At 39.6% G+C, this 14,430-nt stretch overlaps 1 protein-coding gene across 1 annotated transcript in view; it reads right to left on the bottom strand.

Moving 5' to 3' along the window:
- Positions 1–14,430, bottom strand: part of Ltn1 (listerin E3 ubiquitin protein ligase 1) — a 56,471-nt gene that overhangs the window by 30,972 nt on the left and 11,069 nt on the right. Inside the window, exons 7-13 of the mRNA XM_006987939.4 lie at positions 11,057–11,230; positions 9,533–9,723; positions 7,714–7,849; positions 5,156–5,965; positions 4,711–4,752; positions 1,887–2,076; positions 1,192–1,428 (exon numbers count right to left, since the gene is read on the bottom strand). Coding sequence (XP_006988001.1) covers positions 1,192–1,428; positions 1,887–2,076; positions 4,711–4,752; positions 5,156–5,965; positions 7,714–7,849; positions 9,533–9,723; positions 11,057–11,230 — 1,780 coding nt within the window. The remainder of the gene's footprint in view (positions 1–1,191; positions 1,429–1,886; positions 2,077–4,710; positions 4,753–5,155; positions 5,966–7,713; positions 7,850–9,532; positions 9,724–11,056; positions 11,231–14,430) is intronic.

Consider the following 14,430-nt stretch of genomic DNA (forward strand, 5'->3'; position numbering starts at 1 on the left):
TCACACAATAAGCTATCTTGTACCATAATAATATGAAGTGATAAGATAGCTAGCTATTTTCCCTATCCTGACCTTCTTTACCAAAATGAGTTGTCCTTTGAGGGGTACAATAACAGCTTATCTTTTCCAACAGAAAAATAAGTATTAAAAAAAAATTACAGGGGCCAGAAAGTGGTGGCCCACGCCTTTAATCCCAGCACTTGGGAGGCAGAGGCAGCAGGTATATCTCTCTGAGTTCAAAGCCAGTTTGGTCTACACACTGAGCTCTAGGGACAGCCACAGCTATACACTGAAACTCTGTCTCAAAAAGAGGAGGAGGAGGAGGAAGAGGAGAGAAGGAGAAGGAAGAGAAGGAAAGGAAGAAAGAAAAAAAGAAAGGAAGGAAGGAAGGAAGGGAGGGAGGGAGGGAGGGAGGGAGGGAGGGAGGGAGGGAGGGAGGGAGGGAGGAAGGAAGGAAGGAAGGAAGGAAGGAAGGAAGGAAGGAAGGAAGGAAGGAAGAAAGAAAGAAAGAAAGAAAGAAAGAAAGAAAGAAAGAAAGAAAGAAAGAAAGAAAGAAAGAAAGAAAGAAAGAAAGAAAGAAAGAAAGAAAAAGGAGCCATTCGGTGGTGGCACACGCCTTTAATCCCAGCACTCGGGAGGCAGAGGCAGGCTTGTCTACAGAGTGATATTCAGGACAGGCACCAAAACTACACAGAGAAACCCTGTCTTAGGAAAGGGAAAAAAAAAAAAAACACACAAAAAAAAGAAAGGAAGAAAGGGAGGAGGGAGGGAGGAGGGAGGGAGGGAGGGAAAGGAGAGAACCAATTCCTACAAGTTGCTCTCTGACTTCCACACATACACAGTGGCACATACTCGTGAACCACAAATGCCTGTATCCACACACAAAATAAATGAATGTAATTTTAAAGGAAATGAAGTACCCTATTAGTGCTACTGAGTAAAGAGGCTAAGATTCTAAATCATCCAGTATGGCCCCTTCCACATTGTCTCCTTGATATCAATCATGCACTTTAGAAACATAACCTCTATGTTTATTTTTAGCTTGGTTTTTAGAACCAAAAACATGACAGTGCTATTTTTCTCAAAATTTTTAAAACTAATAAACACATTACAGTTCAATTAATAATTACACTCACTATAAAGGTCAGAGCTGGAGATTCCCAACAAAACATTTGAGCAGTAGGCTATTACCTGGCAAGTGTGTTCGTTCTTTGCTCTGAGCACATAACTGAAAGAGAGTTAACAACAAATCTTCAGCTGATGGCATTAGTAGGCCTCTTGCTGAGCTGAAGTAGCTATGGGCCACATCACAGACAAAAGACATTGAAGAGTCACTATTCTCAGCTTCTGACAAGCCCTTTGTTTTGGATAAAGTTTCATGAAGTTTAACAATAATTCTTCCAACATATACTTCTCCAATCAAGTAATCTACAGGAAAAAAATCAAAACAGACAAATATAAAGAGTATTAACAATGCATTTTGAAATATCTTACCTTGGACTAGCAATCACTTAGCTCTTTCTGATGTTTTGTTGTTTTTTTTTAAAGCCATACATGTATATATTAAACAACAAAAAACATTTAAACAGTCAATCTGCCCTCTAATACCTAAAAGCCCTCAAGTTTTTAAAAAGCAACTTTAAAGTAAAACCCAACAATGGCCTACAAAATTCAAGAGTGGGCAACTATGTTATATTAAAGGACTTTAAATCAAAATTAATAATACTATGTATCATTCAAGTCACACCATGTAACAAACACAGTATTTATAACAAATGTATTTGAAAAAACATCTCTTAAGCAACAGTATTCAAGTTAAAAGCACGGAACCCCCAAGTGGCAGAAAGAATTATCAACCCTGCTATAAAACAGAAGTGTGTCCCTACCATTTTTAACATGTTGTGACAATGCCAGTCTTAGCAGAGTCCACTGTTCTGAGGAGTGAGGTTCTGAAGATGTTGTGGACTCCGAATCCTGACCACAGAGACAGTCTGCCAAGGTAACCAATTTCTCTCCAAGAATACTGCCTTTTAGCCAAGGAGTTACTAAAGCATGTTTATCTGAACTAGAACATGCCTAGAAACCATAAAATTAAAGATTAGTAGCAAGATCAAAAGGTGTGTCCAGATTATTACTATGTGGCTCCTACTGGCTCCCTCCATCTTGTGGTCCCAGCTCTCCCCTCTCCTCTTCCTCCTTCCCAGGTTCTAGGAAGACTACTGTCTTCCCTGCCTCCCAGTAATAGGTGATAATCATTCCTGTGCTGTTATGCTATCCTCCAACCACATATATTCCCACATATCAAACCCATTGATTCTTTGAAAATTAGTACAAACCCACCTATTTTTCAAAATCTCCCCATCCATTCTAGCCTAAGATGATCACTATTTCTGACTTTCTAAAGCACTTACTAGAAGGTATTATTACATAAATGTTTCATCTCTGTGTGTCTTGTTTTTCCAATGAGACTGTGAGTTCCTTACCAGGAGACACTGTTTTAAACTTCTTTGATACCTGCTAACAACCCTGAAGATATGTTCAATGAACAATGAATGAATTCTGGAGATAGATTTATAAATGGCCTAACAGTACACTTTTGTTCATTATTTTTTCTAAAACTACAGAACAATTGATATATAATAGTCAATTACTTCAATTAACAATAGGGTAAATTATTTCCCCAGTCTCTGAAAAAGAGTGCCTAGGTCCAAGCATCTAATGGTAACTTTTTTATTTTCATTTGAGTGGGGAAGTGAGAGAAAAACTTGTAAATCCACCCCCAAAACCACGCTGATCCATGTTCTCAGAGCTTCTTTTGCTTTAAAGGCTGAGAAGAAAGGAATTTGCAACTTGGTTCATTTCAAAGCAATCTGGAAAAAAGAAAACCCAAGTGCACGTTGGGTAGTGACTAAAAACTGCTTATCTCTTATGTTAAAAAAGTACAGATAATCAGAGCTTACAATTCAATCTAAGCCTTATCTTTAAAATAGCCTTATGATCTTTGACAAATCTTTCAACCAACCAGGGACTATTTCTTAATTTGTAAACCAATAGGTTTTATCTAGGAAACTAAGCTTCTCTCCTGGTAGAGAAATTTCTGAATAAAATGCCTGTCAAGTCTGTTACCAAGCCCTGAGGGTTAGGGTTCTCAATGCATTATCATAGCTAGTGAAAGACTGTGCAACTGTAAGAAGCAAGATAGCTAGGGTCACAGACACCCAGACAACTGGACCCTTGCAAACACTGCACAGGAAGATGGTCTTCCACACCTGCCGACCTGGCAGATACAGCTGGAGTCAAATGGGTGGACAGACACTTACTCTTTTCTTAGTTTTTAAAAATTACATTTGTGGTGTGTGCATGCGTGCTGTGCGTGCATGCGTGTGTGCGTGCATGCATGTATGTGAGTGGGCGCACAACCTATGGCACAAGTGTGGAGCTATAGGACAAACTGCAGAACTGGCTCTTTCCTTCTGCCATGTGGGTCCCTCAGGTCAAACTCGGGTCATACGGCTCAGCAAACACATTTACCCACTGAGCCTGTATCAGTTTACTCTTCTCAAATTACTGACTCTCCCTGTTTTGATTCAAGGCTTATCAAGCAGCTCATTTGGCTCTTCACGTAGCTTGCTTACAGGATACTAAATAAACCAATGTAAATGGTGTGCTTAGTAAGTTATACTTCTCAGTATCAGTAAATCATAGTAAATAGTAATTCTGTTATTATAATTCTCAGTGAACAGTAAAAATTTCTGCACTTATATTTTGTAAAAGGTAAACCAATTGGTGAAATTGGGAATTATCGTTAAATGAACATGACTGAAAAAGTTTCTGTCTATTTAATTTTTTATATTTTGTAGTGCTAAGAATCAAAACTAGGGCCTCAAACATACTTGGCAAGTGCTCTACCTCTGAGCTACACTAACAACTACAATGTAGTTTCACAAAGTAAAGTTAGAGGAATTCAACAACATGTGACTACACTTATTATCACTGAACTGCCATAGAAACTGAAGGGACGGAAGCACAGCTCGGGGACAGAGTGCTCGCTTAGCATGGGGGAGGCTGTGGGTTCAACTCCCAACATAGCAGAAAGGGAAAAAGAAAAGAAATTACTAGGACTGCTAATTTTGTTTTGTATTTTTTACTATTTTAAAAGAGAAAAACATAAATTCACATAAAATAGAAAAATCAGCAAAATATGCTGTAAGAGGAAGTCTCTTCAGTAGTTGATTATACACACTTAGTTATGTCATTTAAGTCATCATTAGGAAAGAAGACTAGAGCCATTTAAAAAATTGCTAAATTGCATCCTTTGATTCGATGTCCTTACTTTTATCGTTAGTTTTCTTGTTTCATCAAATGGCAAACGGCACAATGCTGGAACATTTTCACATCCTGAACAGTTCTCCACATAGGAAAAGAATTTCCAGACACGTTCTAGTCAGAGCTAGCACCATTCATTCACGTCTACAGAACACAAAGGGCAGAAGCCTTGCACCTCAATTAGAATCCAGCACAATGTTGGATCACCTGCTAGGAAACAAACTGGTTCCTCAGAGCCAGCTTGTCATAATTTCCAATAATAAGGATGTGCTCTATCAGACACCTGACTACAGTCAGTGTGAGATTAAGACTGTGGTTTTGTTGATACCAACACGCAAAAACAGAAAAGAGGAAAAAAAAAAAAGGAGGGGGGGCTTAAAATACCTTTTCAATGATCTGAAGAAGAGAACTGCACTTCAGGTCCTCCTGAAAGGAGAAACAGAGAGTTGCAGGACAAATGGGAAAGTTTAATTTATAATAATAATATTATTGTTATAATTATTATATATTTATATAAACATTAATATATAAATATATTTATAAATAATTCTATAATTCTATAACAATATAATAATAATATAAAATAATAAACATAATTCGTACATCCAAAAGAAAAGGACAACACTAGGCAGAAACTGAAAGAATTCTCTTTTGTTACCAACCATTTATCAACAAGAACTGAGCAGTACTTCTCAAAACAGTGAAGAGCATATTGCTTGTCCTCAAACTGACATTCAGAGGCAGGTAAGCAATCCCAGATTAGCACCCAAGCAGACTTCTTCTCGTCATGCACATAAAACTGTGTAGCAGAGGTGTGCGACAGTCATACCTTGGTTAGATCGTCCAGGACATCCTTCCTCTCGGCGTCACTGTCACAGCATCGCAGGGCACTGTACAGGATGTCCACCAGGAAGTCCCCGTCCTTCTTCTGACTCTCATTTAGCCAGCCTACCAGCTTATGGTACAAGAACTGCACTGCAGGACTTTTTTCTGCAAGTCTGACTATTTCCAGAGGTTTGTCTTTGATAACATTCTTCTGTTCGTCCCCGAGGAGAACTTTAAACACTTGGCCGGAGGAGAAGGAGTCCAGCAGCGTGGAGAGGAACTGCAGGTGCTGCTCTGATTTCTGCTCATTGACAAAGTTAATGCTCACCTCTGCAAGTTTACAGACTAAGTCCTCCAGAGGTTTTTTCCTCAAAGGAGACACAAGGTCCGCAGAATCACGAATGAGAGAAGATTCAGTCACTCCCTCGGAGCCTTCGCTGTTCTCCCCTTCGGAAGATGCACACTTCTCATTCTCCTTTTTAACTTCAGGTACTTCATCGGCAAACCTGACCTTACCATTTTTCTTTCTCTTTGACTTCAGTGAACTCTTCGGCTTCTGAAGGACCCCTACGAGGTTAGACACACCCAAAACACACCTCACATCCGCTTCCGGCTCACTGATTTTCTCAACACAGACCTCTGAAAGTCTTTCCCAGAAGTTGAGCAGAACATTCTCCAAGTTGTAAACGGTTTTGGCACCTTTTTCTACATCTGCTTTGGCTTCCCAGGAATTTAATGTTTCTGCTAAATGGCTAGAGAGAGGCACATGTCGCAGTCCTGGGTCTTTGAGAACAGTGTCAATAAATGGGATCAACTGAAAGAGAAGGTGAAAGTGTAAAACTTGAGTTTCCAAGAGAGTTTAAACAAGGCTAAGACACAGCACAGCCTCCTATCTGAGGGCCCGGGAGACAGCTCGTCTCGGAAATACTTGCCATACAAGCATGAGGACTTTACTTCAATTGCCAAAATCCATATTAAAGAACACAAAATTTAAATTTAAAAAATTTAAAAAACCAGGCAGGTCCCCGGTGTTAACTGGCCAGACAGCCTACCCAAGTCTGTGCATTTCAAAGCCTGCTTCAAAAGGCAAGAAGAGTGGATTCCTGAGAAATGACACACGAAGTTGTCTTTTGGCATTCACACACACTTAAACATATATGCACTAAAAACACACACACACACACACACACACACACACACACACACACACACACACACACTCCTCCTATTTGTGAAATGACTGTTTTTTCCCTCAGATCTCTGAAAAAAGTTAACTCAAATATTTTCCAATCAGTCAAAAAGTTTAACAATTTTACTCTATTCCACCTCAATTAATTTTATAATGTAATCAACCATAATTCATAATCCAGTTTTCTTTGGATCTTCTAAGCTCAGCTTTTAGATTTTTTCCACTTAATTAAAAGATACAAGAAACACAGAAGACTAGAAGAAACCTGCCAGGTAAGGTGGTATATGCCTATAATTCTAGCCTCTGGAAAGTGGAAGCAAAGAATCAGAAGTCCAGAGTCATCCTGGGCTACATAGGAAGCTGATGCCAAGATTGGACTACATAAGACACTGTCAAATAAATTAATTAATTAAATAAACAAGCAAACAAACAAACACCAACAATTCAGAATAGCCGGGCAGTGGTGGTGCACACCACACCTTTAATCCCAGCACTTGGGAAGCAGAGGCATGTGGATCTCTGTGAATTCCAGGGCAGGCTCCAAAGCTACAGAGAAACTTGTCTGGGCAGGGAGGGATGGGACAAATTCAGAATAGCTTTCCAGAATAGCAAATTCCTTATAAAGCTAAGAAATGGAGGCAGGTGGATCTTTAAGTTTGAGGCCACCCTGGTCTACAGCACTACAGCATAAGTTCCAGGACAACCAGGGCTACACATAAAAACTTTGTCTCAAAAAAAAAAAAACAAAAAGAAAGCAAGCTAAAGGTAAGAGATGATAACAATGGGGCTGGGGAGATGGCTCAATAGTTAAGAGCACGTACTGCTTCTGTAGATGACTGGATCCCAGCAACCCTAACAGAGGGCTCACAACCAACCCTAACTCTAGCTCCAGTGGATCTGAATCCTTCATCTAGACTTGGCAGCTGCCTATTCTCACACATGCAGAGATATACATAAAATAAATCTTTAAGAAAGAGAGACAGTACCTAAGATATTAACAAACATCCAGGCTTCTAGCAGAACCTGCTCTTTATCCTGGATCTCAATATCAAATACAACTGCACCTAAGCATTTTAGAAATAACAAGATTATTACTGAATAACTGAAACCTACACTAAACATCACCAAGAGCACCATCCAAAATCTGTTTTGCACTGTCTCCCTCTAAAGCAGTCAGGAATTTAAATCTAGAGACTGGATATGGATAGTCTACGGATATTACACTAGCAACTGACAATACAGAATTTTCACTTATCCAGACAGAAATACACTATTCAATTTGTAAATTATAAAACTGAAATCCTTACAGTGAAGGCTAACTACGAAAAATGTCCACAGGACACAGTGAGCTTGAGTCTTTCTTGCGAACGTACCTGCTCATTGACAAGCATCTGTTCCATCTCCTCCTCACCTAAGTTCTGCTGCATTATAAACCGTAAGCATTCAAAAAACGCAGAGATGACGGCTGAGCACTCGGAAGAGCTGGCTTTGGTTCTCTCTGTTGACAGCCTAAGAAATAGTAACTGAGAATTATTCTTACAAGAAAAAGAAAATAAAAACTCGCAATCACTAAAGATATTTAAAGGGTATCACACCGAAGAAAGACTTTAAAATCAAATTATTAAAACTAAGAACTAGTCAGGCAGTGGTGTCCCACACCTTTACTATCAATATTCAGGAGGCAGAGGCAGGTAGATCTCTGTGAATTCAATGACAGCCTGGCCTACAAAGAAGTTCCAGGACAGCCAGGGCTACACAGAGAAACCATCTCCTGGAAAAAAAAAAAAAAGGAAAGAAGAACTAAGAGCAACCAAAATAAACAGCTAATGAGAATGTAAATGTCAAGAATTAAGAAAAGAAAAAAAAAACTTATTTTCAAAACTAAGAGAGACAGAATTCCTGCCTATGTGTCAATCCATCTGTAAATATGAAAGGAGGCATAACCAGAGATTACTACATTTAAAATGTGATAATAGTAAAAATATGCATTTTATTAAATTCAAATAAGGTGAACTTTTTCCATTTTTCTTTTTTACAATTTCCTTTTATTTTATGTCCCTTCCTGTTTTACCTGCATGTATGTCTGTGTGAGAGTGTCAGAAGCCCTAGATAGGTGTGAGTTGCCGTGCAGGTGCTGGGAATTGAACCCGGGTCCTCTGGAAGAGCAGCCAGGGCTCTTAACTACTGAGCCATCTCTCCAGGCCAAGGTGTAATTTCTCTTTTTCTTTTTTCTTTTTCTTTTTCTTTTTCTTTTTCTTTTTCTTTTTCTTTTTCTTTTTTGTTTTGTTTTGTTTTGTTTTGTTTTTTTTCAAGACAGGGTTTCTGTAGAGCCTTGGCTGTCCTGGAACTCATTTGTAGACCAGGCTGGCCTCGAACTCACAGAGATCCTCTGACTCTGCCTCCTCAGTGCTGGGATTAAAGGCGTGCGCCACCACCACAGGGATCAAGATGAACTTTTTAAACAGAAATGTATTTTTTTGGTTCTTGGGCACTGAACCTGAGACCTAGTACATGCTATCAGGTAGGTGAGCCACATCCTAGGTCCTAAACAGCTCCAATATTTCATTATAGGAACATTTAAAAAACTTCATCAGCTCATTTTCTGAATTTGGGCATCTGTATTTGCCCAAAATTACCATGACTCATTTAGAATATGGTCTGTTTCCATCTAGGCACTTAACTGTATTTACCTTTTACAGAAGCTCTGATGGTCTCCAGGGAAAGAAGTGAGTTGGTTACAATTCATGTCCTATAATCCCAGCCATCTAAGAGGGTAAAGCTGAGGCGTGAGGCTTATTTGAGCCCAGGTCCAGCCTGGACAACATGGCAAATACTCTATCCTGCTCTGTCATTCCTGTTTCTCTGAAAGCTTTTAAGTGTTTAATAAACAGAAGAAGGAAAAAAATGGTAAAGTTCAAATAAGAAGGAAAGCTATGAGAATAAAAACAAGAAAAATTCCTTTTACGTCTAAAAATAGAATTTAGGCTGTCAAGATGGCTCAGGGTAACAGCACTTGTCACTGAGCCTGACTACTGAGGTCAATCCCTAGGACCTACATGATGGAAGACAGAAGAGATTCCTGCAAGTTGTATTCTGAACCTCATACATTCACCATGACACATGTGCATGAACACTCACACACAATAAAGAAACAAATCTCATTTTTTAACTTAAAAAATGTTAGTTGCTTACCCAGTAATTAGAGAGTTGAGAAAATTTTTGAAGAAATCCAGCTTTGGCTCTGTAATGGACTGAGGGAGTTTGCTGATAAACGGTAAAAGATAAGGATATATGACAGTAGCTAGGCCCCGGCCACCTTCACGAACCACAGCCGTCAGCTTGGGAAACACACTTTTTTTTGCATTTACATGAAGCCAACAGTCCTAACCAAATAAAATAAAATAAAATAAAATAAAAATTACAATAGTAATTAGAAATTATATTTCCCAACTAAGAGAAAACAAATTTTAAAACTGAAAATTAAGCTGGAATAGTAGAGCACACCTGTATGCCCAGCACTTGTAAGGACATGCAGGTAGGTGTGTGTGTGTGTGTGTGTGTGTGTGTGCGTGTGCGCGTGCGCGTGTGTGTGTGCGCGCTTGCGCACACACACACATATATGGCAAGACCTTGCTTCCAAAGAAAAATAAATAAAAGCTAAAAATAAGGCCAGGTGTGGTGGGACACATCTTTAACTCCAGCAGAAGCAAGGGGGTCTCTGTGAGTACAAGGCCAGCCTGGTCTAAATATGAGTTCCAAGCCAGCCAGAGTGAGTGATGTAGGGAAACCCTGACTCAAAAACAATTTAAATTTAAAATTAAATATTTTAACTAGTAAGGCATTAATATCTCTTACCACAATTAAAACTCCAAAAAATTAAATGTGCTACATTTAATAATCATGTATTTGCTATGCTAACAGGAAGATGATTTAAGACACTCTTATAAAAGCTGTTTTCTTAAAAAAAATAAGCATATTGCTGGTTCAGAAACCGTTCCTGTGAGAGTTCCAGCGGCACAATCACTGAGCAAGTGGAACTCATACAGAAACACTTCTGCACTGTTGAGATTGAACTGTAAAGTGACTAAGCCACAGGGTAAAATTAAAGGTCATAAACACTGTGACCGAAGACTCACGTCCTCCTGCTCATGGTGCCGCAGCCACAACACTGCTCTGCTTCCCTGAGATTTAAAATTGGTGATGTGGGAAATTAAATAAATGTTTCAAAGCTTAAAACAAAAAAGCCAGATATGGGTGCATGCCTTTAATCCCAGCACTCAGGAGGCAGAGAATCTCTGTGAGTTAGAGGCTAGCCTGGTTTACAGAGCAGTTCCAGGACAGCCAGGACTGTGTACAAAGACTCTGTCTTTTTTTTTTTTTTTTTTTCCAAGACAGGGTTTCTCTGTGTAGCTTTGTCCCTTTCCTGGAACTCGCTTTGTAGACCAGGCTGGCCTCAAACTCACAGAGATCCACCTGCCTCTGCCTCCCGAGTGCTGGGATTAAAGGTGTGTGTCACCACCGCCCTGCAGCTGTTTTTTTTTTTTTTTAAAAAAAGGGGGGGGGGGAGGGGGGGGGAAGACAAGGAAGGGAAAAAGGAGCAGGGAAGTAAATGTAACATACAACATTTATGCCATCTTATGACCAGTTTAACATGTTTATTGGATTTGTTTAGCATTTTTCAGTCCCCAACGTGGTAAATGTGCCTCCCTTACATACCTCAATAGTTGTCAGTGTGTAGAGCACAGCTTCCCAGAGAGCTTGGCAGACTACAGGGTCACTGTCATCAATACTAAGCAGGACAGATGGGCTCACTTTGGAGGCTTCCTCTTTCATCACCTGGGGAATGTGTTGGCACAAGGCAGAAACTAACTCGAAATACGCTGAACGGATCTAAAAGAAAAAACAAAGTGGAATTAAATTGAAGCCTACTGATGTGTGATACAATTAACTATGGTAGCAGCAATATTTTCCTGTTCATACAACTAAAAGTTTATATAACATAAACTGTAAAAATAATTTTTAAAATCTCAAAGAGTAACAATCTGAAGAGAGATTGGGAATTACCAAGGCAAAATAAAGGCAGAAAGAATATAATTTTTGACACAAATCCTTAAATAGCAGAGCTCTTCATTTGGGGTCTCTTATATAGTGAAGCAAATGTAAAATAGGGCACATTAGCCACAATGAACAGAAAGAAAAGCAAGCATAGCAATACATGATGTCAAATTAATCAGGCACAAATTTCATAACAGGGCTTATCTAAAGAAACTAAATTTTTAAAAAATTGCAGAGAAAAAAAAAAGGGTTCTATCCTTTTCCAGGATAGCAGACCATAGATCTGAAAGAGAAGCATATTTCCTAAACCAAAATTTATTAATCTAATAAATTTAAATTTAAAGCTCGAGAGCAGTGTTACATCTAATGTTCCCACAAACTCAGTTCATGTGCTGAAACTTAACTGCTGGGTACAAGTGTCTTGAGCACATTACCTTCATAAACGTAATTAATAATTAACAAAAGAAAGCTCAGCATAGTGGCGCATGCCTTTAATCCCAGCACTCAGGAAGCAGAGGCAGGTGGATCTCCATGAATTCAAGGCCAGCCTGGTCTACAAAGCTAGTTCCAGAACAGCAAGAGTTCCATGGTGAGGCTGTCTCAAAACAAAAAACAAACTGAAACCCCAAACAAAGCAGTGAGACAATAACTGCACGGCGGGGCTGAGGAGCAAGTTTGCCCTTCGGCTCCCATGTCTTCCAGCATATAAGGATACTCTGAGAAGATCCATCTTTGAAGCAAAATCTCTTAAACTGCTAGAATATTCATCAGTCCTATAAAAACAATTTTGAGTTATTTTATTTTACATGTGTGAGTGTTTTGCCTGCATTTACGTGTATCACATTCATGCCTGATGCCTGCAAAAGACCACAAGCTAAGAGGGGAGGCCCTAAGAGCGTGTTAGATGCCCCAGAAATGGAGTTGCCCATGGCTATATGCTCCTATGTGGGTGCTGGAAATTGAACCCAGATCCTCGGCGAGAGCTCTAACCCACTGAGCCATCCTTAGGCCCTGTGTCGAGTTTTAACCAGCCTCTATAACCATGAGATATAGATTTCTACTTTTCACAAATTACCCAGTTTAAGTTATTTTGTTTGGGCAGTATGGATGGGCTGAAATAAACAAATTAAACACAATCAGTGAAGTGGAAGATCAAATTTAAAAAAATCCACAAGCAGCACACAAAGAGAAAACTGAAAAAACACATGAGACATACAAGATAACATGCAAACAATTTAATCTATAATTAATTACAACACCAAAGAAAAAGAAAGAATGAAATAAAGGAAATATCTGAGAATTTTAGAGTCAATTAAATACCCCAATCCATTGATTCAAGAATCCCACTAAGTCATAAACAGGACACATGAATGCACAGAAGAAAATCCACACCAGGACATTTCAGACTGCAATTAAGGAAATGTAAAGAGAGATGAGTGCAAGGTACAAGCCTTTAATCCCAACCCTCAAGAGACAGAGGCAAGAAGATCTCTACTAATTCAAGGCCAGCTTTTTTAGTGAGTTCCAGGCCTGACAAGACTATATAAATAGACTCTGTCTGTCTCAAAAAAAAAAAAAAAAAAAAAAAAAGGAAGAGGGTTGGAGAGTTGGCTCAGCGGTTAAGAGTGCTGGTTGCTCTTACAGAGGTCCTGAGTTCAATTCTCAGCAATCACATGGTGGCTCATAACTATCTCAGTGGAATCTAACGCCTTCTTCTGTCATAAAGTCGATAGATAGAGTGCTCATATACATAAAAAAATAAATAAATATTGCCGGGCGGTGGTGGAACATGCCTTTAATCCCAGCACTTGGGAGGCAGAGCCAGGCAGATCTACAGAGCGAGATCCAGGACCAGCACCAAAACTACACAGAGAAACCCTGTCTCGAAGAAGAAAAAAAAAGAACAAAAAAAAAGTAAAAGAAAACATAAAGAGTAAAATTTAAAAAAAAAAAAGAGTAAAATTTTAAAATAGCCAGAGAAAAAGACAAACTACCTCCCAAGGAAGGGCCACAAGAATGATAATTGACTTCAGCCACAATAAAATCACAGACAGTGGAATAATATGTTCAAAACAAAGTTATTGCTATCATACAAGACTGTACCAGACAAGTCTATAATGAAGATGTAGAATATAAAATGATGCATTTCCAGATTTAAAAAGACATGAATGGAGATCCTGCACAACCTTCTCAACTTAGCCTGGTGAGACCACCTGATCCTCCCTCCATGCACAATCCCTACCCCAGGGGATGGGTCCCACATCCAGGGCTCCCCTATCAATCTCTAGGCTTCCTTGAGGCCTCTTCCTACCCCCACTCCCAAACCTACAGGCCACTCCACATCACACTCAACCCCTCCACCCAGCTAGATCATGCACAGCCTTCTCCAGGTTCTAGCTAGATGAGTCCACCTAATCCTCCTCTCCTCCATCCCACCCCAACCCCCAGAGATCTACCGCAAACTCCAAGCTTGGACCAGGATACACTTCACACCATCCCGTCCCTGCATCCATCTGACTTCATTCCATCTAAGCCATCTCTAACCTCTAGGCCTGCTCAACAAGCAGGAAATAATGCTTAGTACTGGGAACCCAGTCAATTACCCCAGAACAGCAAAGTCATGGATCCTGAAGAACCTACAACTGCCACTTTACTAAATCAGCAAAGTCCCTAATTAGATTCTAAATATTTGTCCTCATACCCACAGACAAGTGTGCTTCTCACCCCCTCATTAAAGTAACATCTCTGAAAAAGAAGACCATTACAGAAAATTACAACCAATCAAAATAGAGTTGTAGAGCCTTGTCCTAAATGATGCATCTACAACACCAGAGGGGCAGGAAGACGGCAAGAGCCAGAAAGAGAACTTTGCTGTGAGATCTGTCACCTAGATGTCAGAGAGGCTCCATTGGTGGTGTCACCCACAGGTTCTAAACATAACCTGAACAAGGACAATACCAACACACAAGAAAGGGCCTCAGCCCTAGACAAAAACACTACAGGCAACAGTCTTCCCCAAAAACAAACACACCAAC

Source organism: Peromyscus maniculatus, chromosome 12 (genome assembly GCF_049852395.1).
Source record: "Peromyscus maniculatus bairdii isolate BWxNUB_F1_BW_parent chromosome 12, HU_Pman_BW_mat_3.1, whole genome shotgun sequence".
Classification (NCBI taxonomy): Eukaryota; Metazoa; Chordata; class Mammalia; order Rodentia; family Cricetidae; genus Peromyscus; species Peromyscus maniculatus.